The sequence below is a fragment of the Pseudorca crassidens genome, chromosome 8, assembly GCF_039906515.1.
Source record: "Pseudorca crassidens isolate mPseCra1 chromosome 8, mPseCra1.hap1, whole genome shotgun sequence".
Lineage (NCBI taxonomy): Eukaryota > Metazoa > Chordata > Mammalia > Artiodactyla > Delphinidae > Pseudorca > Pseudorca crassidens.
In genome coordinates, this window is record NC_090303.1 from 83,918,214 (window position 1) to 83,945,079 (window position 26,866).

General features: G+C 61.4%; 1 protein-coding gene across 4 annotated transcripts in view; it reads left to right on the forward strand.

The window, feature by feature from the left end:
* Positions 1-1,111: 1,111 nt before the first annotated feature.
* FLNC (filamin C) overlaps positions 1,112-26,866 on the forward strand; it is a 28,181-nt gene continuing 2,426 nt past the window's right edge. Inside the window, exons 1-44 of one of the 4 annotated variants that reach the window (XM_067746945.1) lie at positions 1,113-1,795; positions 6,110-6,358; positions 7,939-8,036; positions 8,188-8,338; positions 8,433-8,551; positions 8,728-8,805; positions 9,018-9,180; positions 9,330-9,530; positions 9,901-9,963; positions 10,944-11,081; positions 11,430-11,556; positions 11,710-11,846; positions 12,077-12,270; positions 12,361-12,474; positions 13,108-13,251; positions 13,480-13,603; positions 13,766-13,926; positions 14,147-14,237; positions 14,326-14,495; positions 14,722-14,839; positions 14,935-15,197; positions 15,960-16,557; positions 17,233-17,406; positions 17,518-17,680; positions 17,917-18,077; positions 18,855-19,022; positions 19,102-19,225; positions 19,774-19,930; positions 20,006-20,195; positions 20,286-20,309; positions 20,425-20,672; positions 21,519-21,618; positions 21,908-22,048; positions 22,321-22,449; positions 22,528-22,701; positions 23,291-23,452; positions 23,574-23,777; positions 24,222-24,374; positions 24,461-24,583; positions 24,742-24,984; positions 25,159-25,428; positions 25,527-25,664; positions 25,940-26,055; positions 26,711-26,843. In XM_067746945.1, the coding sequence (XP_067603046.1) occupies positions 1,441-1,795; positions 6,110-6,358; positions 7,939-8,036; positions 8,188-8,338; positions 8,433-8,551; positions 8,728-8,805; positions 9,018-9,180; positions 9,330-9,530; positions 9,901-9,963; positions 10,944-11,081; positions 11,430-11,556; positions 11,710-11,846; positions 12,077-12,270; positions 12,361-12,474; positions 13,108-13,251; positions 13,480-13,603; positions 13,766-13,926; positions 14,147-14,237; positions 14,326-14,495; positions 14,722-14,839; positions 14,935-15,197; positions 15,960-16,557; positions 17,233-17,406; positions 17,518-17,680; positions 17,917-18,077; positions 18,855-19,022; positions 19,102-19,225; positions 19,774-19,930; positions 20,006-20,195; positions 20,286-20,309; positions 20,425-20,672; positions 21,519-21,618; positions 21,908-22,048; positions 22,321-22,449; positions 22,528-22,701; positions 23,291-23,452; positions 23,574-23,777; positions 24,222-24,374; positions 24,461-24,583; positions 24,742-24,984; positions 25,159-25,428; positions 25,527-25,664; positions 25,940-26,055; positions 26,711-26,843 (7,351 nt within the window). In that variant the 5' untranslated portion in view covers positions 1,113-1,440. Of the gene's footprint in view, positions 1,796-2,872; positions 2,895-6,109; positions 6,359-7,938; positions 8,037-8,187; positions 8,339-8,432; positions 8,552-8,727; positions 8,806-9,017; positions 9,181-9,329; positions 9,531-9,900; positions 9,964-10,943; positions 11,082-11,429; positions 11,557-11,709; positions 11,847-12,076; positions 12,271-12,360; positions 12,475-13,107; positions 13,252-13,479; positions 13,604-13,765; positions 13,927-14,146; positions 14,238-14,325; positions 14,496-14,721; positions 14,840-14,934; positions 15,198-15,959; positions 16,558-17,232; positions 17,407-17,517; positions 17,681-17,916; positions 18,078-18,854; positions 19,023-19,101; positions 19,226-19,773; positions 19,931-20,005; positions 20,196-20,285; positions 20,310-20,424; positions 20,673-21,518; positions 21,619-21,907; positions 22,049-22,320; positions 22,702-23,290; positions 23,453-23,573; positions 23,778-24,221; positions 24,375-24,460; positions 24,584-24,741; positions 24,985-25,158; positions 25,429-25,526; positions 25,665-25,939; positions 26,056-26,710; positions 26,844-26,866 lie in introns of those variants that run through there. The other 3 variants (XM_067746947.1, XM_067746944.1, XM_067746946.1) reach the window with 3 other exon arrangements.

The following is a 26,866-nucleotide window of genomic DNA, read 5'->3' on the forward strand; positions in this document are numbered from 1 at the left end:
CGTGGAATACATGGATCCTGCAGAGTTGCTGAATATATATTCCTTTTATATAAAGTATGTTCCATAGCTCTTTCACCTCATCCCAGGCCAGCTCCTCTGTTTGAGTGCCTCAGTTTCCCTGCTGTCAGCTGCCCTTGGCTTACCCTGAGCCCAGCCCAGTCCTGCCCAGGCATCCTGGCTGGCTCCTTGGGGCTCTCCCTGCCCACCAGCCCCCGTCACGTTTCCCCTGGACTACTCTGGGCAGGACTCTCTCTGTCTCTGTCTGGCTAACCTGCCTTTGACTGGAAGGATCTGCCCTGTGACCCAAATGGGCACATCGCCCAGGGGGCTCCCTGGTACTACAGGGCAGAGGCTCTCTCTCCCCTCTCATCACCTTGGTTGAATCAGACTTTGGGGGGGTGGGGAGCACAGTGTGACTCACTGGGCAGTCTTTTCCTGAGCTCAGCTTCATTCTTTCATTCTGAGAGGATGAGGACAAAAGGGCTGGTGACAGGGACACTGAGTCAGGAGTAGACGCAGTCCTTCCCCTGGGACCCTGGGTTTGGACTTCAAATGAGACTTTTCTACATGTAAAGTGGGGCACCCTCACCCCAAGCCTTCTCCCTAATTGGCGTGGGCAGTGTCGTTACTTCCTCTCAGTCCGTCTGCGCACAAGCACACACACTTCCCTTCCCTGTCCGCAGGTGGACAATACCCTGGGCTAGGAGCCAGGACTCCCAGGCCCTGTGAACAGCCCTGCCACCAAACAACCCAGAAGATTCTTTCAACACCAGATCAGTGTGTTTTGCCCTAACCACTGGCCTCAGTTTCCCCTTGTGTCTCTTTAGTCCTAGGGGGCGGGGGTATATTTCATCTCTGACCGGCGAAGCTTAGTTCTGGGGTGTTGGGAGCCCTCACTCCCCCCATTTTCCAGCTCCGCTAGTCATCTCTCCAGCGCGGCGGCTCCGGGGCCCGGGCCTCCGCGGGGTAGTAGACTCGGGCCGGGGGCGAGGGCGCCCCTCCCGCCGGCGGGCCGCGTGGGGGAGGGGAGGGAGGGAGGCGGGGCCGGCGGGCTCGGCTCGGCCCCCACCCGCGGGCCGAGCGGCATTCCTGGGAGGCCGGCGCTCTGACGTGGAGCCGGGGGCCGCAGGCGCGGCGGGGGGAACGCGGCCCGGGGGCTTCTTAAACCCCCCGCCCCAGCCCGGCCCGCACTTCCAGAGCACCGCTCCGCCCCCGGAGGGAGAAAGACAGAGAGAGAGAGAGAGAGAGAGAGAGAGAGAGCGCGGCGGAGGAGCCGAGGAGGCCCGCCGAGTCCCGCCAGACAGGGGCGCGAGAGAAGTTGAGAGCCGCGCAGCGCAGAGCCGCGAGTCCCGCGATCGCGCCCCGACAGCGCCTCGAGCCCGAGCCCAGCCAAGCCGGAGCCCAGCCGGCAGCGCAGCCCCCGCCCCAGCCCGCGCCAGCATGATGAACAACAGCGGCTACTCCGAGGCCCCGGGCCTCGGCCTGGGCGACGAGGCGGACGACATGCCGTCCACGGAGAAGGACCTGGCGGAGGACGCGCCGTGGAAGAAGATCCAGCAGAACACTTTCACGCGCTGGTGCAACGAGCACCTCAAGTGCGTGGGCAAGCGCCTGACCGACCTGCAGCGCGACCTCAGCGACGGGCTGCGCCTCATCGCGCTGCTCGAGGTGCTCAGCCAGAAACGCATGTACCGCAAGTTCCACCCGCGCCCCAACTTCCGCCAGATGAAGCTGGAGAACGTGTCCGTGGCCCTCGAGTTCCTCGAGCGCGAGCACATCAAGCTCGTGTCCATCGGTCAGTGCGGGCGGGGAGGGGGAAGTGCCCCGAGGAGGGGCTGGCCCACGGGGACAGAGGACTCAGGTGCTGGGTGGGCGCGCGGGGAGCCGAGAGAGGGCCGAGAGAGCCCCGGCGCCGGGAGAGGACCCTGTCCCCGCTCTCCCGCCCGCCGATGCACGCCCCCTCGGGTCCTGCCTTCGCACCCCTCTCTGGTCGGCCGGCATCCCGAGGCGGCCCCGGGGGAGTCCAGACCCGACAGTTTCTGAGCCCTCCAGCTTCAGCCTCCCTCGCACACTCTCACCAACCGCCTCTCCCCTTCGTCCCCTTTCCTGCCACCCGTACCCCCAGCCCAGGCTTGAGAGGACTGGGCCAATGCCCATTACTGATTCCCGGGGGCACCTTCCCCCAAACAAAGCAAATGGCTTCCCAGCCTCCCAGCACCTCCACCGGGGAGGAGCGGCTGAAGGCGGGTCCCAATCGCTGCCCGATCCCAGGGAGCAGGGGGAGAGCTAGTGGCCGGGCGGGCGCGGGGCCCGGGTCCCCCGCGGGCATATGTTCTCGGCGTCTGGGTTCAGGCCCAGGGGCCAGGGCCGGCAGGGCCCAGCCTCGGAAACCTAAAAAGGCTCTGAGCGAGATCCGAGAGCCTTAACCCCTGCCTCTCCTCTACCAGCTTCAGCCGGCCGGGGAGGGGGCTCCCTCCGTCCACGCCCGGCCCCCGCCCACCCCCTAAGCCCCGATTGGCTGCAGCTCAAACGGCCTGGGCTGAGGGGAGGGAGGGAAGGCCTGAAAAAGGGAGGAAGTCATTGAGTGTAACCAGATTTGGAAGGTGTGTCAGCGCTGGGTGGGGGTGGGGAGGCACCCCAGGCTTGGGAGCTGGGGAACCCGGGATGGGCTCTGAGAGGGTAGGAGCTGGCCCTCCCCTCACCGCCCTGCCGTCATCCCTGCAGGCCGGGGGCCTGGGGCAGAGCCCTACCCTGTGGCGAGCTCCTAAGAGCCCTGATGGGATTTGCAGGAAAGGGCCCCTCGGCGGGGTGCACCCCAGGGCCGCAGGAGGGGAGTTTCACAGGGCGTCCGGTGCCCCCCAGGCTGCCCCAGAGACTTCTTCAGATGATGGAAGGTCTGTCCACCTCCACTCTCCCTCGGGGCATCTCTAGGCCTCCGGAATTAGCAGCTGAGCTCAGTCCGGGGCCCTTTGCCCCGGCCAGTCCCCTCTCTAGGCCTTACCCCCTCCTGCCCCAATACTGACCCCCACCCCACCCGCTCTGGCCTGGAAATAGCCCTGCCGCTGTGACACAGCAGATGTCTCTGAGCTTTCCAGAAGGACAAGCCTGAGGACAGGGCGTGGGGAGGGGCCCCGGTGTGTGTAGTGGGAGTGAGGGCTGCTTGAGAGCGCGTGGGGTTGCCGGGGGCCAGGGTCAGAGAGGAGTCAGCCCTGGGCCTGTCAGCCCCCGGCAGCTGGGATTTCACCGACTGGACTGACGGTCCCAGGTGGGGTCTCGAGGGGAGAGCTTGGGGCCTCAACAAGGCTTCGTAGGAAATGGCTCAGCCTTCCCCTCCCCTCCCCGCTGCAGGGCGCTCGGCCCCTCTCCAGGCCTCGTCCTTCCTGAGAGCACACCTCTCCCCTCCCCCATGGTGGTGCCTGGCTCCGGCCCCTTTGGCTCAACTGTGTGTGGAGAGGCCGTCTCAGAACAGAGGGGGAAGAAGCAAAAGCTGGTTTGGGGGCGGGAGGGAACCCTCCTTTCCCGTTCCTGCAGGGAATTGTTCCCCATTTGGGCCAAGTGGCTCGCTCCCGCCGCCGGATGAGATAAGCTGTCAGCAATTCAGCTGCTGGGGCCTGAGGCTGAGGCTGGATGGGAGGGGGCACAGGCGGCAGGGGCTGCCCAACCTGGAGAAGTTGTAACGGGTGGTTCCCCGCCAGGCGGGCATCGTGCTTCCTCTGGTTTCCTCTGTCCCGCTGAGTGGTAGGAAGGGGTTGGGGCAGGGGCCGTCTCTGGGCATCGTCTCAGGACTGAATCTGGGCGCCTGGGAGGAGGTCAGAACAGCTCCCCACGCCCTTTTCTAGGAGTGGGGCGGGAGCTGGGGGTTGAGCCGTCCCCCTGAAGGAGGTAGGGGTACTCAGCCGGGGTGGAAGGAGCTGTGTGCCCTCCTTACCCCGCCAGCCCCTCAGCCCCTCCGAACAAAGAGGCCTATGCAGCAGCTCTGTCCCGCAGCTGTTCCCCAGTTGCTATTCCTTCTCCTGGAGCCAACCACCGAGGGAGGGGCTGGAGGGGGCAGCAGCTGTCCCGGCACCTCCCTCGCTGGGCCCTCTCTTCTCCCCCTCCACTTGAGGCCTGGGGTGGCCTCAGGGACTGGCTCTGGGGCTCCTCCCACCCCTTTGGTGGCATCCCCATTGGGGTGGGAAGGAGGGAACCCAGCCTGAGCAGAGCTCCCCTCCTCTGCCTGGCCTCTGAGGGGGAGGAGGGAGAAGAAGGTCACTGCTCCTAGAGTGGGACTCTGGGCCCACCCCTCTCCTGCTGACCGGGACCACTTGCTGTCTGGCCCAGGGCCAGTTGCTGGGGAGAAACCTTTCCCTGCGGCAGATGGGATTGACGCCCCCGCTCCCCGTACCCCCGCCCCCCGCCCCAGCAGCCTCAAGGCCTCCCTCCCAGGGATCTGGCTGCAGTTTGCAAGTAGCACTCTGGGCATGCGAGCACCAGCTTTGGAGGCTGTCAGGGCTGTGAGAGGCTGTGAGGCCCTGGGTGTCAAGACTGCGAAAGTGTTGTGGGCCTGTGTGTGTTTGAGAGAGACCGCACCAAAGCACCAGGAGGCTGGGAGTGAGCGTGTCATGGAATCTGCAAGCTGCCAAACCATTGTGCTGCAGTGGAGCCAGGGGTAGAGGGGGCGGGCCTGGGGAGCTGCTGGGGAAGGAAGGATGAATCAGTGAAAGGGTGGTGGAGCCAAGGGGGCCAGAGCCCGAGGCCAGAGGGACAGAGAGACTGAGACTCCCCTCCTGGGAGCAGGTTGAGGGGGGATACTGGGGTTCCCCAGGCCTTACCCTCCAAAGGCCATCCCCCAAGATCTGGTGGGGGGCAGGAAAAGATACGTAAGGGGGCACCTTCAGCCCCACCCTTTCCCATCTCTTGGGCAACACCAGTAAACAAGGCTGATTCTCCCACCCCCTCCCAACCTCCTAAAAGCAGTGCTCCGGGAAGCTGATTGATTTCAGGCCTGCATTGTCCTTTACAAGTAAGCTGGTTTCCAATGATCTATACTCCAGGCCACTCCTGGCTCCTGGATATTTCTCTCTGGCTGTTAAAAGGGAACTAGGCCCCCCAAATCTTGGGGTACCAGTTCTGGTCCATAGTATTCCTCAAAGGAGGGGATGGGTCGAGAGCCTCGGCTGCCCCCATGTGGACTTGAGTCCACATGGGTAACATTCCCCCCGGCTCTTGTGAAATCTTACTGGTCCCTATCATTTGAAAACACGATTTTCAAGCCTTAACAGAATGTGCACTGTACCCACCCCCTCCTCCAAGAACTTTGTTCCTAAAACCTTTTATAGCGTTCAGAGTAGAATTTGGCTGGAACTAGGTTGGTCCCATTCCTCTCCAACTTCAGTTTTTAAAATATTCATTCATTCAACCAGTATTTATTGAGATTCTACTAAGTTCTAGGCTCCGAGTAGACATGAGATACAGTATCTAGAGGGAAAGAAGGCAGACAAAAGAAGTATATACTGTATGATTCTATTCATAGAAAACTCTAGAAAATGCAAACTAATCTATAGCGACCAAGAGCAGGTCAGTCGTTGCCTGGGAAGGAGAGACCAGGAGGGGCAGGAATGATGGATCACAAAGGAAAGGAAACTTTGAGGAGGGGTGGATATGTTTATTATTTTGATTTGTGGTGATGGCTTTGTGGGTATATACGTGTCAAAACTTATCCAGTTGTACTTTCTAATAAGTAGTTTATTGTACATCAAGCGTACCTCATTAAAACTGTTTAAAAAAAGAAAAAGAAAGGAAACGAAACAAAACAGTGTCTGCCCCCGAGAGCCTTACAATCTTGCATAACTGCATGGATGCCTATAGCCTGCTAGGAGGCTCGCACAAGTGCCGTGCAAGAGGTGAAACTACACGCTGAAGGAACACATTGGGAGGCAGCCTCATTCTGAAGGGAGAGGAGGGGTCCATCAAGGGCCGGGCCTCACAGGATGGAAAATTTGGTAGTCAGAGAAGGAGTAGGTCCTGCCCCAGCGCTCAAGCAGCAGCCTCAGGACCTGGGTGGGGGAGGGGAGGGCACCGTGCTAGAAGTGGAGCCCTCCCGAGCCCAGATCGCCTTTCCGCTCCGCAGACAGCAAGGCTATCGTAGATGGGAACCTGAAGCTGATCCTGGGCCTGATCTGGACACTGATCCTGCATTACTCCATCTCCATGCCCATGTGGGAGGATGAGGATGATGAGGATGCCCGAAAGCAGACACCCAAGCAGCGTCTACTCGGCTGGATCCAGAACAAGGTGCCCCAGCTGCCCATCACCAACTTCAACCGTGACTGGCAGGATGGCAAAGCTCTGGGCGCCCTGGTGGACAACTGTGCCCCTGGTAAGTGGGCTGGCGGCACACCATGGATCCTTGAGCCCGGAAGGGGGGCTGGGATGAGCTGGTGATGCCGAGGCTTGTGTTTGTCAGAACACATGTCCCAGGGTTGGGGGATCGGGACCCCCTGCCCCAGCTGAGAATCACTGCTGGAGTTAGACCCTTCCTGATGAGTTGCCAGATCCTGCAGTGGCAGGAAAAGGGTTTACAGGCCAGGACACTGGGGTTCAGAAAAGGCCAGTGACTTGTCCAAGATCACACAGCTTATCTGTGGCAGAACTGAACCAGAGCCCAGGGCCTCAACTCCCTGCTTCCTACTTTGCCACATGGGTGTCATTTCTGCTCAGCCAGCAGAAAGCAAATGTGGTGGGACTCTGGCTTTCCAAAGAAGGCCAGGACTTAGACCCAGAGAAGGCTGTTCTTTGTGAGCCCCTGGGACAGCGTTGAGAAGGGGTTGAAGCCCAGGATGATGTGGGCTGAGGCTGATGTGACACTGCCCAGTGGCAGGTGACCCAGCCCTGCCCTCTGTCGATGTAGGCCCTGGCCTGCTCAGGTGGGGGCAGCTGAGGGCCCATGAGAAGACTGAGGCATCACAGGCGAGAGCCGTACCCCTCGTGTGGCTTCCTTTCTGACCCTCATCTCCTGAGAAGATAGGTCTTCTCCACCCCTATCGGTCAGCTCTGCCTCTGGGGAGCCATGTCCCCTTGGGCGAATCCTCCCTCAGCCTGGGGTCAGCTGGGGAGCAGGGAGTGGGAGGCGGGGGCACTGGCCGCCTGGGAAGCATTCCCAGCTGCTGAGCCATTGCCCACGGCTGGTGCGGCTGCCAGCAGTGAGCTCAGCTGTTCTGGCCAGTCATGGATTCCAGCCTTTGAGCGGGCCCCCTCCCCGCCAGTGAGCAGCACCCTCCTCCTCCAGCTCTGGCTTGGACCAAGCACACCCTAACCCCTGCACCCCTTCCCAGGAGCGACCTGTGGCCGCCTCAGCATTCCTCCCATTAGAAGGGCTGGGTTCTGGGTGGCTGGAGAGAAGAACTCATCCTCTCCAAACAGGCCCTTCAGTGCCTCCATTTCCCCAAGGGGGAAGTCAGGGAGGAGAGAGAGTCTTATGCTCTGAGGCTGTTGTGGGAAGTGCCTGGAGACTTAGGACTTCAGGGCAGCTGTGAGGAGGCCTACGAGGAGATAGGTCAGAAGCATGTGTGGGACGGGGACTGCCCACCCGGAGGCAGCTGGGATGAGGCAGGAGAGGTCTGCGAGGGATGCCCTCACAGGGGTTTGGTGTTCAGGGTCGGTGCTGGGGCCTGGTAGGCAGGAGGCCGGCTGGCAGGGCTGGTGCCAGGCTGCGTCAGCCGGGGCAGAAAGCCCTCATTGTTGGTGCTTGGAAGGGCTGCCGTGCCTCTAAACAGCGATGGGCATCCCAGCTGATGGGCTATAACATCGGGGGTCAGCAGGAACCTGGCTGATCAGGGGCCTAGGGCTGCATGGGAGGGAGTGTGAACCCACAGCCCGTGAGGGTGTTGGATGAGCAAATGCTCTGTATGCTGGCTGACTGCTTCCCCTAGTCATCGCCTCCCTCCGCCATCTATCCAGGCCTCTGTCCTGACTGGGAGGCCTGGGACCCTAACCAGCCTGTGGAGAACGCCCGGGAGGCCATGCAGCAGGCGGATGACTGGCTCGGGGTGCCCCAGGTACACTGGCAGACGGGGCGGTGGGAGAGTAAAGGGGCCAGAGGGCCAAGGGTGGAGTTGGGTCTATAAGGGTACCTGGTCAGGATGTGGGTGAGAACCGGGGTTCCTGGCTAAGGAGGGCATCCTCTAACATCCTTCCTCCTCATGGCAGGTGATTGCTCCCGAGGAGATTGTGGACCCCAACGTGGATGAGCATTCTGTCATGACCTACCTGTCCCAGTTCCCCAAGGCCAAACTCAAACCTGGTGCCCCTGTTCGCTCCAAGCAGCTGAACCCCAAGAAGGCCATTGCCTACGGACCTGGTATGTACTGAGCCCTAACAGCCCTCCCCGGGCAGCTGGGCACAGGCTAGGATGGATCTCCCTAAACTCTCTGGCTCTGCCTTCCGCCCCTCAGGCATTGAGCCCCAGGGCAACACCGTGCTGCAGCCCGCGCACTTCACCGTGCAGACAGTGGATGCTGGCGTGGGCGAGGTGCTGGTCTACATTGAGGACCCCGAGGGCCACACCGAGGAGGTATGGAGAGGCCATTGGGGGTTGGACAGGGACCGCAGGCCAACAACTGGAGTGGCCTGGAGATGGCTGCCAGAACTACCCTCTATGCTGGAGATGGGGGACGCCTCACCATGGGGGCTGCAGGAGCTGTGGGCTCAGGAGGGGCTCTAACTGCCAATCTTTTCCCTTCCCAATAGGCAAAGGTGGTTCCCAACAACGACAAGGACCGCACCTACGCTGTCTCCTACGTGCCCAAGGTCGCCGGCTTGCACAAGGTATCTCCCTATAGGCCCCCCCCCCGCCCCCGTCTTCCCCATTCCATTCACATCCTTGGCTCTGCTGAATGGACCCCTGTCTCAGCTCGCACCCCGCCCCACCCCCGTGCACCGGCCACCCTCCTCCCACCCTCCTTGGCTCTGCTCTGCTCCTCCACCCCCTCTCAGAGCTGCTCTTCTCTAAAAGCTTACCTTTGGCCTCTGACCCCCAGGTGACCGTGCTCTTTGCTGGCCAGAACATCGAACGCAGCCCCTTCGAGGTGAACGTGGGCATGGCCCTGGGGGATGCCAACAAGGTGTCAGCCCGTGGTCCTGGCCTGGAGCCCATGGGCAACGTGGCCAACAAACCCACCTACTTTGACATCTACACCGCGGGTGAGGATGGCCCCCTTACACCCGACACCCCCTGACTGGGCGTGGGGCGTATGCATGGGGGCCTGGGGCAGAGTCCCAGCCAGAGGGCAGTGGTCTCAGGGTGAGGGAGCCCCAAGCAGAATGAGGGCTGATGGCCATTGTCGCAACAGGGGCCGGCACTGGTGATGTTGCCGTGGTGATCGTGGACCCGCAGGGCCGGCGAGACACAGTGGAGGTGGCCCTGGAGGACAAGGGCGACAGCACGTTCCGCTGCACGTACAGGCCTGTGATGGAGGGACCCCACACGGTGCACGTGGCCTTCGCCGGTGCCCCCATCACCCGCAGCCCTTTCCCTGTCCACGTGGCAGAAGGTAAAGGCCCTCCACCCATCCGCATGATCCCCTCCCCGACGCCAGGACACAGAGAGCGTTGCCACCGAATTCCGCGCTGAGGATTTACGGGAAATGATGCACTACCTCCAGGGGCGGGTGGGGAGCCATCTGAAGGCTTAAAATGGGCAGAAGAGCAAGCCAAGGGGTGGGGTTCTCGAGAGCTCGTCTGTCCATCCCCTGCCCCCAAGGAGGCTCAGGAGGCCACAGTGAAGGATACCAGACAGGGACCACTGTGGAAGGGTTGAGGGGGAAGCGACAGGGCCACGTGGGTGGGGGGCGTTTACGTGAGCACCTGTACGCCAGGCCCTCAAGCAGTGACCCCCCACTTGGTTCTCTCTTTGCCATTCAGAGCCCCTGCCGCCGCTCGCCCCCTCCGTGCCCATCGTCCACCAGGCCAGGAGAGTGGCGCCACGTTAGTACACTCCAGTGGAGGCGGGGCCGGGCACGGCCATAGCTGACTGGCCTCACCTGTGCTGTATGGCATGGCCCAAGCGGTGTGGAATCGCCCCCCCCTTCTGTGGCATTCTGTGACAGGCCCCAAGTTCTGCGCCTTTGCCTATGTTCTGTGGCAGATCTAGTTTCTTTGCCACTTGCCTGATGATTTCCGTGATATGAGACCTCCGTTCTGTGCCATCGCCTGTGTTCCGTGGCAGGCTCCGGGTTCCGTGCCGTTGCCTGTTCTGTGGCAGTACCCGGATTCTCTGCCATTGTCTGTGTTCCGTGGCAGGCCTGGATTATATGTCGTTGCTTGTTTGGTGGCAGCCCGTGGGTTCCATGCCATTTTATGGGTTCCGTGGCAGGCTGAGATCACTGTTCTTCGGCCTGTGTTCAGTAGCAAAGTCTGGGTTCATTGCCACTAGCAGTGTTCTGTGGCAGGCTGACTTTCATGCATTGCCTGGGATCTGTGGCAGGCTTCCGGTTATATGCATATCTCTTGTTCCATGGTGTTGCTGAGTGTTTTGTGGCATGACTTAGTTCCTAAAGCTGCTATGGTGGCTCTGAGAAGGCTCACGTGGCTCTAGGTGGGTGGCCTTGGGGTAGGTGAAAGGTCCTTCCCTGTCTCTCTTTGCTCCAGTCTCTGCTCAGGCTCTGCCCTGCCTGTGTCCCAAGCGACACTGACTCCAAGGAGCCTGGTGGGGAGGGTTTCTTGTGAGCAGCCTGATGAGGGGGGCTGGGGGCACCGTGGCCAGCTCCCTGCCCAGCATGGTCTCGGCAGCCATGGTTGTGTCGGGGGCACCAGGGAGCACGGGGGAGGGTTGCATGAGGCCATGGCCTGTGCCTGGGGGGCGTCAGGAGGACTGTGCACAGGGAGGTGGGGGATGAGAGGTGAGGGCTGAGGCTCTGTCTAGGGCCCCTCGGCGCCCCCAGCCTCACCTCTCTTCTCTCTCTCAGCCTGTAACCCCAACGCCTGCCGCGCCTCTGGGCGGGGCCTGCAGCCCAAGGGCGTGCGTGTCAAAGAGGTGGCTGACTTCAAGGTGTTCACCAAGGGTGCTGGCAGCGGGGAGCTCAAGGTCACAGTCAAGGGACCAAGTGAGTGCCAGGGGGCCGTGGTGGGAGTCGGGGCACAGGGGGGAAATACAGCCAGTGGTTCTGAGCCCCTGAGGGCAGTGATGGTCAGCACCACGCCCCCCCAGGGGGCTCCAAAGAGACGCTGACCGGAGGCTCCCTGGGACCTTAGGCACATTGTCTGACCTCTGCCTCAGTCTCCCAGTGTGCAAGCTGGGAATGCTGCTCTCGCCGGTGTGCTGCCCTGGGCTGTTACACAGTGCCTACCAGCAGCAGTGTCCTCAGGCTGGACCTGGGTCCCAGGGGTCCCGGAGGGGACTGAGCAGCTGGGACTCGCAGAGCATTGACCCTCCACTTCCCACACCTCCTCAGAAGGCACAGAGGAGCCGGTGAAGGTGCGGGAGGCTGGGGACGGTGTGTTCGAGTGCGAGTACTACCCCGTGGTGCCTGGCAAGTACGTGGTGACCATCACATGGGGCGGCTATGCCATTCCCCGCAGGTAAGCACCATGCGGCCCCCGTGCCTCCAGGTCTGGGCCCTCAGAGGGTGGGAGAGGGAGGCGGGCTGCCTGGGACTCTGAGGGAAGGGAGGGGGACGAGTACCTCTGGTGGGGGCAGCTCCCGGCATGGACACCAGCTCCCTCTTTGCCCAGCCCCTTTGAGGTGCAGGTGAGCCCAGAGGCAGGAGTGCAGAAGGTGCGGGCCTGGGGTCCCGGCTTGGAAACTGGCCAGGTGGGCAAGTCAGCTGACTTTGTGGTGGAGGCCATTGGCACAGAGGTGGGGACGCTGGGTAAGTGGCTGGGGTGGTGACAGGTGGGAAGTGGGGGGAGTGGTGTGATGGAAGGACACTGGGGGGTGACTGGGGTCAGGAGGTGGGAGTGCTAGCGAGTGTCGAGATGAGACTGGGAGATGGGACGTGGGTGATCAGGGTGGTGACGCCGGGAGAGCAATGCCCCGGGGACCTGCCTGAGTATCCAAGTTGCTTCTTGTACCCTCTGACCCTCCCCATCTTTCATCTAGGCTTCTCCATTGAGGGCCCTTCACAGGCCAAGATTGAGTGTGATGACAAGGGAGATGGCTCCTGCGACGTGCGGTACTGGCCCACAGAACCAGGGGAGTACGCCGTGCACGTCATCTGCGACGATGAGGACATTCGAGACTCGCCCTTCATTGCCCACATCCAGCCAGCTCCACCCGACTGCTTCCCGGACAAGGTGGGGGTCCCAGCTCCCGCGGGCCTGGGACAAGGTGAACAGGCCCTCCTCCAGTCCCCAACACAGCCCTCTGGTCTTGCCCCTGCGCAGGTGAAGGCCTTTGGGCCCGGCCTGGAGCCCACTGGCTGCATCGTGGACAAGCCAGCAGAGTTCACCATTGATGCCCGTGCTGCTGGCAAGGGAGACCTGAAGCTCTATGCCCAGGTGGGGTGTTGCCCCATCTCTGTGCCCCTCGCCACTGTAGCAGGGACCCTGGGGGGGGGGGGTGGGGGCAAGTTAGAGAAAGGGGCCTCCAGGCATCACAGGACTGATTCTCGTGGATCCATTAGAACTATGAAAAATTTAAAGTTTTGTGTTTTCTTATTGATGATAATCTTAAAAACATATTTTACCAAATGTATATTTTTGTACTAATAATTTGCAATTGAAAGATGATTTGACTAAGACATTGGTTTCTCACAGTGGTGTCCACTGACCCCTAGAGGTTAACGAATATGTTCTTGGGTCCAAGAGGATGATTTCTTCTTTAAAAGGTTATTTATTCAATTTTAGGAACATTGATTTAGCTGAGCGTTTCCCCTGACAACACATTTCAGAGACCTAGGCTGGGAGACCAGGCCACGCAGATGGTCTAGAGCCTGGCCTCCCTGTTCCCAGGGTGCGCCCTGGCCACCAGAGCTTGTGGCACTAGGCTCTCCCGGTCTGAGGTCTGTGGCTGGGCGGGGCCTGTGAGTGGGTTGGCGGTGGGTAAGGAGGATGGCCCACGGCCAGCAGAGGGCGCTGGTGCTCTAGGAGTCCGGGGCACTCCAAGAACCTTGCTTTGGGTGACGCCCACAGGACGCAGAGGGCTGCCCCATTGACATCAAGGTCATCCCCAACGGCGATGGTACCTTCCGCTGCTCCTACGTGCCCACCAAGCCTATTAAACACACCATCATCATCTCCTGGGGAGGCGTCAACGTCCCCAAGAGCCCCTTCCGGGTATGTCCTTTGCTCCCTGCCCCATGCCCACTGCCAGGGGCCTCAGAGGGAGGGCGGAGCCTCACGCAGGAGATGTTGGCTGTCCCTGGGCCCTGTCATCGCTCCCCACCTCAAGGCCCCTGCGAAGATGCTAAAACTGGTCCTGCTAAGGCTGGGCTCAGAAGTGCTGGGGAAAGGGATAGACCTTGAGGAAGGGGCACCGTGCTGACCATCGACTCTTCCCCACAGGTAAACGTGGGAGAGGGCAGTCACCCCGAGCGGGTGAAGGTGTACGGCCCTGGCGTGGAGAAGACAGGCCTCAAGGCTAATGAGCCCACCTACTTCACGGTGGACTGCAGCGAGGCGGGGCAAGGTGCCCTGAGGACCAGGGAGTGGGGCGGGGCTGGGCGGAGCCGGGCAGGGTCTGGGTGGGAGGCGCTGGTACCCTCCACCTGGTCCCAGCTGTAGGGGGACTGGTCAAGTGCAGGAGGTCGCTGAGCCCCCCGCTCATGGCCTCGTGCCTGCCTCCTCTCAGGCGATGTAAGCATTGGCATCAAGTGTGCCCCCGGCGTGGTGGGCCCTGCAGAGGCTGACATCGACTTTGACATCATCAAGAATGACAATGACACCTTCACAGTCAAGTACACACCTCCAGGGGCCGGCCGCTACACCATCATGGTGTTGTTTGCCAACCAGGTACCCTACGCTTGGGTTTTGGTTGTCACGGGTGGCTGCACACCCCACCCTGCCCCGGCCCACATCTCAGTCAGCAGCTTAAGAGGCAGTCGTTTGGGGACAATTCTACAGCCGTTGATTGCGCACTTCCTATGTGTAGGCAGCGTGCCTCAGAGGAAACAAAGGGCACTTTTTCAGAGACTGCTCGTGTCCACCCTGACCAAGCTTTTTCTCCCTCCAGGAGATCCCTGCCAGCCCCTTCCATATCAAGGTGGACCCATCCCATGATGCCAGCAAGGTCAAGGCTGAGGGCCCTGGGCTGAACCGCACAGGTAGGTGTCTGAGTCGGGGCTGGGCTGGGGTGGGGGTGGGGCTGGGTGGCCGCCAGCCCCTCACCACCATCTCGGGGTGACTCCCCAGGTGTGGAAGTTGGGAAGCCCACTCACTTCACGGTGCTGACCAAGGGAGCCGGCAAGGCCAAGCTGGACGTGCACTTTGCCGGGGCTGCCAAGGGAGAAGCTGTGCGAGACTTTGAAATCATCGACAACCACGACTACTCCTACACTGTCAAGTACACGGCCGTGCAGCAGGTGTGTCCGCCCCCTCCGTGCTCCACCCGTCCCGGCTATGGGGTCGTGGGTCTCCTTCCTTCAGTCTCACAGGGCCCGCTCTGCGTGTAGCCTCCCAGATCTTGCCCTTTCCTGCCTTCCATCCTCTCTCGCTGTGGATCTCTGAGCCTCTGGTCCACATCGGCCAAAGGCATGTCACCAGGCTGTGCCAAGCCACCCAGTTCTGACCTCCTGTTGTACCCAATAGGGCAACATGGCAGTGACAGTGACCTATGGTGGAGACCCTGTCCCCAAGAGCCCCTTTGTGGTGAATGTGGCACCCCCGCTGGACCTCAGCAAAGTCAAAGTTCAAGGCCTCAACAGCAGTAAGTGGGGCAAGAGCTGCCCTGGGAGTGAGGAGAGCTGGGGGTGGGCAGTGGGTTGCAGTCTCTGCTCACGGTGTCCCTTGCCGTCTACACAGAGGTGGCTGTGGGACAAGAACAGGCATTTTCTGTGAACACACGAGGGGCTGGCGGTCAGGGCCAGCTGGACGTGCGGATGACCTCACCCTCCCGACGACCCATCCCCTGCAAGCTGGAGCCTGGGGGTGGAGCTGAAGCCCAGGCTGTGCGCTACATGCCCCCTGAGGAGGGGCCCTACAAGGTGGATATCACCTACGATGGTCACCCGGTGCCTGGCAGCCCCTTCGCCGTGGAGGGTGTCCTGCCCCCTGACCCCTCCAAGGTGAGGAAATAGGGGCTGGTGGGAGCTGGGAGTTGGGGGCTTCTAGCGAAGATGGGTAAGTCACAGGGGCAGAGGCCAGAGGGCCTTACGTCCTGGAGTGAGCATAGCCGGGGACCCAGGGCCGAGGCAGTCCCCCACCTCAGGACCTGCCTTTGAGACTGCTTAGTGTTTTTTTGGTTTTGATTTTTGTATTTTTATTGAAGTATAGTTGATTTATAATGTTGTGTTCATTACTGCTGTACAACAAAGTGATTCAGTTATACATGTATGTACATACTTTTTTTTAATGTTCTTTTCCATTATGGTTGGTCGTAGGATTTTTTTTTTTTTTTTGGCTGCACTGAGCAGCATGTGGGATCTTAGGTCCCCGACCAGGGATCAAACCTGTGCCCCCTGCAGTGGAAGCACAGTGTCCTAACCACTGGATGGACAGGGAAGTCCCTGTCACAGGTTATTGAATATAGTGCTCTGTGCTATACAGTAGAACCTTGTTGTTTATCCATCCTACATATAAAAGCTTATATCGAGACAGCTCAGCTATTAAAAGCCTGGCCTTGGATCCGACCTGGGCTTCAATCCCAGGTCCACCAGCTGCGACAAATTATTTAATCTCTCTACCTGCGTTTCCTCGCCTGGAATTGTTATAAGGACTCAGCCTGTGGTAGCTGCTACAATTGAAAGCGCTTAGCTGATTTGAGAGCCACGAAGGCCTCGTGGGCGAGGTCAGGTGTAGGTAATCCACACACCTGTTCCTTCTTTTAGGTCTGTGCTTACGGCCCTGGTCTCAAGGGTGGGCTGGTAGGCACGCCAGCGCCCTTCTCCATCGACACCAAGGGGGCGGGCACGGGTGGCCTGGGGCTGACCGTGGAGGGCCCCTGCGAGGCCAAGATCGAGTGCCAGGACAATGGCGATGGCTCGTGTGCTGTCAGCTACCTGCCCACGGAGCCGGGCGAGTACACCATCAACATCCTGTTTGCCGAAGCCCACATCCCCGGCTCGCCCTTCAAGGCTACCATCCGGCCCGTGTTCGACCCGAGCAAGGTGCGGGCCAGTGGTCCAGGCCTGGAGCGCGGCAAGGCTGGCGAGGCAGCCACCTTCACTGTGGACTGCTCGGAGGCGGGCGAGGCTGAGCTGACCATTGAGATCCTGTCGGACGCCGGCGTCAAGGCCGAGGTGCTGATCCACAACAATGCCGACGGCACCTACCACATCACCTACAGCCCCGCCTTCCCCGGCACCTACACCATTACCATCAAGTATGGCGGGCACCCCGTACCCAAATTCCCCACCCGCGTCCATGTGCAGCCCGCTGTCGACACCAGTGGAGTCAAGGTCTCGGGACCCGGTGTTGAGCCCCACGGTGAGTGAGAGAGGAGCCTGGAGCTGGTCGCGTCGCCAGTCAGGGAGGGAGGGAAGCGGGGCTGAGGGCTTGTGGGGGGGGAAGGGAGGGCTTTGGGGCAGCGCTGAGTCTTTAGGGCTCAGATACCCCAGAAGAAGGCGCCTGAGCCAAAGGCAGGACGCGGAGCTTCACCTCCGGTCTTGTGGCAAAATTGCATTTTCCTGGGGAGATTCGCAACTTGCATCAGCTGATCTGAGAAAGCTAAGAACCTTGCTCTCCATGGTACAGAGGGAAAGCTTTGGGGTTGAGGGTGACAAGAGTCAGGAGACAGTTCAGCTCAGCTCGGTGACTGTGAGTTACCACCTGCTGGGGGCCAGACCCTGGGCTAGGCACGGCGGGGTGTGCAGAGGAACCTAAGACCCAGACCCGCCCTCAAGGGGCGCACAGCCTGGTGGGGAGACTCAGGTGAACAGAGTGTCAGTATGTGGTGAGGGGAGCGAAGGCAGGGGCAGTGGGAGGCGGGGCCCAGAGCTCGGAGCTCAGCTCGCAGGGCCGAGCGGGGCAGGGCTCAGGCTGGGGAGCAGCAGGTGGGGAGGAGGAGAGGCCTCAGAGTGGGGGAGGGAGGGCGCGCTGGGGTGAGCAGTTGTGTGAAGGCTGCCCCCAACCTATGCTGAGCTCTCGTCTCCTGGGAGCCAGGTGTCCTGCGTGAGGTGACCACTGAGTTCACTGTGGACGCAAGATCCTTGACAGCCACGGGTGGGAACCATGTGACGGCTCGCGTGCTCAACCCCTCGGGCGCTAAGACGGATACCTACCTGACAGACAACGGGGATGGCACCTACCGAGTGCAGTACACGGCCTACGAAGAGGGTGAGGGGCTGGGCTGAGCGGGGACGGTGGGGATCTGATGCCGGCATTTTCGGGGGTTGGGGAGGTAGGGGCCTCGCACACCCTGACTTGCACCGTGTGGCTGGCTTCCAGGAGTGCATTTGGTGGAGGTGCTGTATGATGACGTAGCTGTGCCCAAGAGCCCCTTCCGAGTGGGCGTGACTGAGGGCTGTGACCCCACTCGCGTCCGGGCCTTTGGGCCAGGCCTGGAGGGTGGCTTGGTCAACAAGGCTAACCGCTTCACTGTGGAAACGAGGTATTCCTCCCTCCGCCTTTCCTAACCTTGACCCTGATCCCAGCCACCTGGCCTCCCCCTTCACCCTTCTGTGTGTGCCTCATCCCCAGCCTATCCCCTGTCAAGGGTGCAAACCTCCCCCAGTGTCCGAACCCCTGTAGCTGGTCCCTTCTCAGCTGGGCCCCCAGCCCCCATTCAGCTTCTCCATCCCCACTCACTGGCCCTAGCGGAGCTGATATAGGGGTGTCATCTTGTAGGGGAGCTGGCACTGGGGGCCTAGGCCTAGCCATCGAGGGCCCGTCGGAAGCCAAGATGTCCTGCAAGGACAACAAGGATGGTAGTTGCACCGTGGAGTACATCCCTTTCACCCCTGGAGACTATGACGTCAACATCACCTTCGGGGGCCGGCCCATCCCAGGTGTGCACGGGGTGGGTGGGACTCAGGGAGGGCAGCAGGAGGCCTGCTCAGCGAGACAGAAACTGGAAGGAAGTCGGGTGTGGGGACTCATCCCTAGAGCAGGAAAGCCCGGAGCCCAGCCGGCAGGGAGGACGTGGAGCAGGCAGGCGCTGCGGTCACGGCCAAGAGGCAGGGCGGTGCGTGCAGTTCGTTCCCAGAGGTCCAGCACTGGTGTCTTGGCCCTTTGTCTGGAGCGCCAGACCTCGTGGGTTCGGTCACTCAGACACAGTGCAAGCCTCTGTCGCTGGCTCAGCAAGGACAGCCTCTCACACCCTCTCCCTCTCACTGTCTGCAAAGCAAGGAACCCCCCTGCCCTCCTGCATGGCCGAGTTGCTCAGGGCAGGGGTAGGGGTGGGGAGGGCGGGGTTATGTCTTCAATTATCACATAACTCGGGCCTGCTGAAATTGGACATTTCTCTTCCTTATCTAATTTCACGCTGGCAAAAATGCATTTTGTTACAGATACTCCACTTTTAACATTTTATTAATTTAGGAAGGCCTTCTTCCAGGCTTGTGGTCTAAATAAGTGGATTTGCCCAGCCGCAGTCCGTAGCCAAGCAGCCAAGCTTATTTTCCTTGTTTACATTTTCTTAGCAAGTCTCTAAGCGTTTGCACATTTGGTCTGGTCTCCCTGGGGCATTTCAAAGGCAAGGAAGGCGTCGTCCTCCTCCTCGTTTGTCGGTGTCAGGTAGACCCTCCTGGGCAGGTGGGTAGGCGCTGATGTCCCTCTCCTTGCAGGGAGTCCATTCCGGGTGCCAGTGAAGGATGTGGTGGACCCTGGGAAGGTGAAGTGCTCTGGCCCAGGGCTGGGAGCCGGTGTCAGGGCCCGGGTACCCCAGACCTTCAAGGTGGACTGCAGCCAAGCTGGCCGGGCCGCCCTGCAGGTGGCCGTGCTGAGCCCCACAGGTATGGAATGTCTGGGGCAGGGTGGAGGGAGGCAGAAGTGATGCCAAGAGGCTTTGCTGACCCTGCTCCCCTTGCCCAGGTGTGGCTGAGCCTGTGGAGGTGCGTGACAATGGAGATGGCACCCATACCGTGCACTACACCCCAGCCACCGACGGGCCCTACACAGTCGCTGTCAAGTATGCCGACCAGGAGGTGCCACGCAGGTGAGGCCCAGCTTTGGGCTCCTGTGCTGTGCTGAGCTCTGGGGAGCTCCCACCAGGGCCGCACCTGCAGGGCCACTGCAGGGCCCTGGAAACACCCCTCCTACTTGTCTTCGCCTCATCCCATCTCTGCTGCCCCATCCCGCTCTTCCTCAGGGCCCCCTGCCTGTCTCCACCCTGGAGGTGGCACAGCCCCAGGGGCTCTCCTCTGGCTGGGCTGTCCCTCCATGTAGATACAAAATTTACAAAATTAGTGCCTTGGGAAAAGGCACCATGTAGCTACGAAAAGGTGCGAGAGGGCAGCCTCCTGCATCCTCCTCTTTAAACAATTCACGGCATCTTCCTGGAGAATGGAGAAGAAATGCTCAGGCTTTGTCAGGGGCACAGCTGTGTGACCCTCCCCCAGACTCAGGCTGTGACCTGGTCCCTCCTCCCTGCCAGGAGTCATCTCCCCTGCTCATGAATGTGGGGAGGAGTCCAGGCCCCAAACGAGAAGGGATTCCCTTTGCCCCAGAGCTTGAGCCAACTGTCCATCCCTTCTGCCCCTCAAGCCCCTTCAAGATCAAGGTGCTTCCAGCCCACGATGCCAGCAAGGTGCGGGCCAGTGGCCCCGGGCTCAATGCCTCTGGCATCCCTGCCAGCCTGCCTGTGGAGTTCACCATCGATGCCCGGGATGCTGGGGAGGGCTTGCTCACTGTCCAGATCCTGGTGAGTCCATGTGCCGCCCCCCTCTCAGCTGAGGCTCTGGGCACAGGCTGGCCTTGACCTCTGTTCCTCCCCCAGGACCCTGAGGGTAAGCCCAAGAAGGCCAACATCCGAGACAATGGGGATGGCACGTACACCGTGTCCTACCTCCCGGACATGAGTGGCCGGTACACCATCACCATCAAGTATGGCGGCGATGAGATCCCCTACTCGCCCTTCCGCATCCACGCCCTGCCCACTGGGGACGCCAGCAAGTGCCTGGTCACAGGTGGGCACTCACCCCGCCTCCCCTGCCCCTCCCCCTCCCCCACCCCCCCATCCTGAGCACTGCGTGGCTTACACTCTTCTCCATTTCCAGTGTCCATCGGAGGCCACGGCCTGGGTGAGTGCCCCTTCTCCTCTCTTTCTGCTGTGGGCTGAGGTGGTGGGAGAGTGGGGAACTGTGGGGGGCTGGGCACAGGCCCGCGGACCCCTGACCGGACATTCCTGTGTGGCAGGTGCCTGCCTGGGCCCCCGCATCCAGATTGGGGAGGAGACGGTGATTACGGTGGACGCCAAGGCAGCAGGCAAGGGGAAGGTGACGTGCACGGTGTCCACGCCGGATGGGGCAGAGCTTGACGTGGATGTGGTTGAGAACCACGACGGCACCTTCGACATCTACTACACAGCGCCCAAGCCGGGCAAGTACGTCATCACCATCCGCTTTGGAGGCGAGCACGTCCCCAACAGTCCCTTCCACGTGCTGGTAAGCTCCGCGGCCACAGTGGGACTAGGGCGGCTGGGGAGGTGGGCCGGGCCCTCTTAGTGGTAGCAGGGGATCCCAGAACCTGTCCCCACATCTGATGGATCAGGGACCCAGAGTGCCCCAGAGTCGAGTCTTTGCTTTCCCTGCAGCCTCCCAACCCAGGAGGTGAGCACAGCCCTGCTTCTGTCCCCTCTGGTGGTTGGTCAGCTCTCTCTGGTGGAACTTGCCGTGTTCCTTCTGACCCCCGGGCCCACTGTCCCTGTACATCTCCCCAGGGTGGCCCTGCAGGACGATGAAGCCCTCCAGAGGGTAGAGCACCCAAGATATCCATCCTGCCCTGTGGGTAGCCCGGGACTTCAGGTCCCTGGGCCATTCTCTGCGTCAGCTCGTGGTCACTCGAGCTGGCGTGTACCGGCTTGCTGCGTCCTGTGCCCTCCCGCGCCTGGCTTCCCAGGCGTGAGACTCCATGCCCCGCGTGGAAGAGCCCTCTGATTGAGCAGCTGCACAGGCCCAGTACCTACCCCGCACACTGGGCACTGCCACCTCCCACCCGGGCCACACCTTGCCCCCCTCCTCCTCTTCCTTCATTTCTTCTCTTCTTCAGGGGCCAGGACTGGGGCATGGTTTGGCGTCATCTTGGGGGAGCAGGCGGGAGTCAGGCTGGGCAGACGGATCCCCAGGCTGGGCGCGGCACCTCTTCTCTTGCAGCTGACACGCCTCTCCTGCCCTCTGGCTTCACCATTAACCATCTTTTTCTTTGCTCATTTGCTCTGACTTCAGTCATGGCTCAGGCCAAGCTCCCCAGGCCTTCCCCAGCCAATGACTGTTCCCTCTCACCTGCCACAGGCCACAGAGGAGCCAGTGGTGCCCGTGGAGCCAATGGAGTCCATGCTGAGACCCTTCAACCTGGTCATCCCCTTCACTGTGCAGAAAGGGGAGCTCACAGGTACTGCCCCGGGGCCCTGAGGCATGAGGGCTCAAAGGGAGGACACCTGCGTCCAGGCCCAGAGCAGGGAAGCAAGCTACCCAGGGTCACACAGCAAGTTGGGCAGAGCTGGAACTCAGACTCCAGCTTTCTGTCTCCCAGGTCAGGGTTCATCCTGACGCTCCAGGCTGTCTCCTGGTGCCTGACCTCTGGGGTAGAAGCAGAACCACACAGGAGTGGGGGCCTGGGGCAGCAAAGGGGGTTGAGGTAGGAGAAACTGGGGTCCCCCACTTAACCCTCTGCCTGGCAGGGGAGGTGCGGATGCCCTCTGGGAAGACCGCCCGGCCCAGCATCACTGACAACAAGGATGGCACCATCACGGTGAGGTACGCACCCACCGAGAAAGGCCTGCACCAGATGGGGATCAAGTATGACGGCAACCACATCCCTGGTGAGTCGGGGGCCAGGCTGGGCTTGGCTGGGCTGAGAGGAGCCCATGGTGACTTCACCCTCATCTGCCTTCTTTCAACAAATCTTTATTGAGCACCTGCTGTGTGCAGACATCATGTGAGGCCTGGGAAGTCTGGTGCCCTGGTGGGAGGCCCCTGTGGCAGAGATGCAGGGCTCAGCAGGGAGCCTGTGGGGAGGTGCGGGGGCCGAGGTGGGCTCAGGCAGCTCCTGTCCTCACTATTGACCCAGCCCCCTTTCTCCGACCACCCCCAGGGAGCCCCCTGCAGTTCTACGTGGATGCCATCAATAGCCGCCACGTCAGTGCCTATGGGCCAGGCCTGAGCCATGGCATGGTCAACAAGCCGGCCACCTTCACCATCGTCACCAAGGATGCTGGGGAAGGTGAGGGGAGCTGGGTGGGGGCAGCCAGTGCAGGGGTGAGGGCAGGACCTCTGATCTCAGCCCTTCCTCCACCCACAGGGGGTCTGTCCCTGGCCGTGGAGGGCCCGTCCAAGGCAGAGATCACCTGCAAGGACAACAAGGATGGCACCTGCACCGTGTCCTACCTCCCCACGGCGCCTGGAGACTACAGCATCATCGTGCGATTTGACGACAAGCACATTCCGGGGAGCCCCTTCACAGCCAAGATCACAGGTGGGTGGACGTGTGGGCACACAGCCTGCCACACACACCCCAGCACACAACGGATGTGCAAGCCCAGCATGTTCAAGTAAGTCACCGGGGCGTTAGGGTAGGGCCCCCTCGAGGTGGAAGAGGTCATTTTTGGATAAATGTAAGGAACACTCTATCCTCTAGAGCAGGTGAGAAACATCCAGCCACCCTCTGAAAACAAATCTTGTTGAGTTTTTTAAATCAGGGTACTGATAATCCCTTTTGATAGATGAGGAAGCCAGCAGGCCCAGAGGGGCTAAGCAACTTGATCAGAGCCACACAGCGGGAAAGGGCTATGGGCTGTCTGGCCCAGTCTAGTTTTTTGGTTCCATGCAATCACGTGACTCAGGATTTACATTCGTGTAAATTAGGGATTTAACCCATTCAGGACTGGGGCATCCCCAGGGGAGCTGGGTGTGAATGGAGACTGCGCTCTCCCTGGTCTCTCTGTGCCTCTGGGTGGTCCCCAGACTCTGTTGAGTCCGGCAGGGGCTGCCAGGAAGTCTCCTGATCTCCATGAGGGCAGGGCCTGCCTGGAGTCACACTGCCTGACATGCCAACTCTCCCCCAGGTGATGACTCAATGAGGACGTCACAGCTGAACGTGGGCACCTCCACGGATGTGTCACTGAAGATCACCGAGAGTGACCTGAGCCTGCTGACCGCCAGCATCCGCGCCCCCTCGGGCAACGAGGAGCCCTGCCTGCTGAAGCGCCTGCCCAACCGGCACATTGGTGAGCACGGGGCCATGGGAGGGGCCCGGCGGGGTGGGGTGGGGCGAGGAAGGTGGGGGCAGCCGCAAAGGAACACTGCCAGGCCCAGGGCTCCATTCATGCCTGACCTCCCTCCCAACAGGCATCTCCTTCACCCCCAAGGAGGTTGGGGAGCACGTGGTGAGCGTGCGCAAGAGCGGCAAGCACGTCACCAACAGCCCCTTCAAGATCCTGGTGGGACCGTCTGAGATCGGGGATGCCAGCAAGGTGCGGGTCTGGGGCAAGGGCCTGTCCGAGGGACACACGTTCCAGGTGGCGGAGTTCATCGTGGACACTCGTAATGCAGGTGCTTCTTGCCCCAGAGACCCCTCATTTCAGCTTGTGCCGCCAGTGACGACTAGTCCTTTCCTGCCCCGTGCCCCTTGGCCGTACACTCCTCCCTGAACTTCCTGGCCCAGTCTCTGCTGAGATTCACATTCTGGGGCCCCTTTGGGGAGAGTGAATGTCCCCATGTCACGTCTCCCATGTTTCAGAGAAAGCTCAGCTTTACTGAGTTTGGCTCTCCGTTGCTCACTAGAACCCAAGAGGCCTGCCTTAGGAATTTTCCAGACTACCTATCCCCGACCCTCTGGGTCAGTGCCTGGCTCACCCCTTCTCCTCCTGCTGAGGCATCTTTTGTTAGTGGTTGATACACCTTGGGTGCCTGTTCTGGACAGAGCCTGTAGTTTGGGGAGGGGAGAGCAGAACAGCAGTGGGGACTGAGGGAGACGTGTCCCTTGTTCCCTGCTAGGTTATGGGGGCCTGGGGCTGAGTATTGAAGGCCCTAGCAAGGTGGACATCAACTGTGAGGATATGGAGGACGGCACATGCAAAGTTACCTACTGCCCCACGGAACCGGGCACCTACATCATCAACATCAAGTTTGCCGACAAGCACGTGCCTGGTAAGGCGCTGAGCTGCTGCTGGGACAGGCCAGGAGGCCAGCGACGAGTGATCTGAGACGCCCGACCCTCCCTTTCTCCCCTACAGGAAGCCCCTTCACGGTGAAGGTTACAGGCGAGGGCCGCATGAAGGAAAGCATCACCCGGCGCAGGCAGGCGCCGTCCATTGCCACCATCGGCAGCACCTGTGACCTCAACCTCAAGATCCCAGGTGGGAGGCAGGAGCCCGGGGGTGGGGGGTGGGGGTGGGGGGTGGGGTGGGGGCGGGAGCAGGGCAATGGGGAAGGCCCAGGGCCTGCCCCCACTGTCTCTGTCCTGCTGGCTCGTTTCTTACCTTCCTCCCCGCCTTGGGCTCCATGCGTCGCACAGGGAACTGGTTCCAGATGGTGTCGGCCCAGGAGCGCCTGACGCGCACCTTCACGCGCAGCAGCCACACGTACACCCGCACAGAGCGCACGGAGATCAGCAAGACTCGGGGCGGAGAGACCAAGCGTGAGGTGCGGGTGGAGGAGTCCACCCAGGTTGGCGGAGACCCCTTCCCCGCCGTCTTCGGGGACTTCCTGGGCCGGGAACGCCTGGGCTCTTTTGGCAGCATCACCCGGCAGCAGGAGGGTGAGCAGGGCGGGGCTGGGGTCTTCACAGGGAGGCTGGGCTCTCCGTCCCTCGGGACAAGAGGGGGCGGCTGTTGGTCTGAGTGGAGGAGGGGGGGTTTTACTGAGGGAGGGAGGGAAGGGCCAGGGCCAGGAGCAGCCCCCGTGTCGCCCTGACATTCCCCACCTGCTGCAGGTGAGGCCAGCTCTCAGGACATGACCGCACAGGTGACCAGCCCGTCAGGCAAGACGGAAGCCGCAGAGATCGTGGAGGGAGAGGACAGCGCGTACAGTGTGCGCTTTGTGCCCCAGGAGATGGGGCCCCACACGGTCACCGTCAAGTACCGCGGCCAGCATGTGCCAGGCAGCCCCTTTCAGTTCACCGTGGGGCCACTGGGTGAAGGCGGTGCCCATAAGGTGCGAGCTGGAGGCACAGGGCTGGAGCGAGGGGTGGCCGGCGTGCCAGGTAAGGGGCAGGGGGCCAGGGCGGGGGGCGGGGGCAGGGCAGCCACCAGGGTGGACCATGGTGCTGAGGAGCTGCCCCTGTCCCGTTTCCATCTGCAGCCGAGTTCAGCATCTGGACCCGAGAAGCGGGTGCTGGGGGCCTGTCTATTGCTGTGGAGGGTCCCAGCAAGGCGGAGATTGCATTTGAGGACCGCAAAGATGGCTCCTGTGGGGTCTCCTATGTTGTGCAGGAACCAGGTGGGTGTCCACCACGGGGCTGGGCCTGCCTGACCTTCCAGACTGGGTTTCTGCTCGCCCAGGCAGGAGATGGGGCTACTGAACCAACTCTTCACCTGGGCTGCCGCTCTTTCTCTGCCCTGTCTCCCTCCACCCCACACTCCTGGGAATGCACGTCTGTCTCCAGAGCTGAGCCCCGACCCAGGAGCTTGTTCTGGGATGAGGCCAGGGTGGAGGGGGTTCCACCCTGCTGTCCCCAGTCCTGGGGCCTGTGCTGACTGGCCTTCCCTCCCCAGGTGACTATGAAGTCTCCATCAAGTTCAACGATGAGCACATCCCAGACAGCCCTTTTGTGGTACCCGTGGCCTCCCTCTCAGACGACGCTCGCCGTCTCACTGTCACTAGCCTCCAGGTGTGTGCCTGGGGGCCCCTTTGCCACCCTGAGAGATGGGCAGAAGTAGAGGATGGCAGGCCCATGTGGCCAGGGACTTAGCGGTGACCTTGGAAGGTCCAGACAGACAGATGTCCCCTCTCTCCCAGTGTCTGTACAGCAGGGGACTCCATTCCCCCTCCCAGCTGCCCCTCAGGAGCCCTTGTGCCTCTCCTCCCCTGTCCCCTACCCCTACTCTAGAACTGGGCTCTGTGCCCCAATCTTCACCTCCCCTGGGAGCCTCCCCATCGGCCCACCTCCCCCATCGAGCGCCCCCAGGGCAGTCTAGGCCACACCCCTCCTTCCTCATCCCAGCTACTGTTTGCAGTCCACACACAGCACCGTCCTAGCACTGGCTTCTCTGCTGACAGGCCTGCTTTATGGTTTCTGGGTCTTACCTCCTCAACCAGGACAGGGCACGTCATGTGTCGTCCCCACCATGCCCAGCCACAGCCAGGTGGCCCCACCTCATAGCAGGTGGATGCCAAGGCCACAGACCCTGCCTCCACCTCCCATCACAGCCCTGTTCAGAGCCTCCCTGAGCTGGGCTGGGCGTGCAGTGAGATCAGTGCCGGGCTGCAGAGACGAGCCCTCCAGACCCTGCCAGGAGTCTGAGCACCCTCTGTGGCCTCTGCAGGAGACGGGGCTCAAGGTGAACCAGCCGGCGTCCTTTGCGGTACAGCTGAATGGTGCCCGGGGCGTGATCGATGCCAGGGTGCACACGCCCTCGGGTGCGGTGGAGGAGTGCTACGTCTCTGAGCTGGACAGTGGTGAGCTGGCCCTCTCCCTGCCA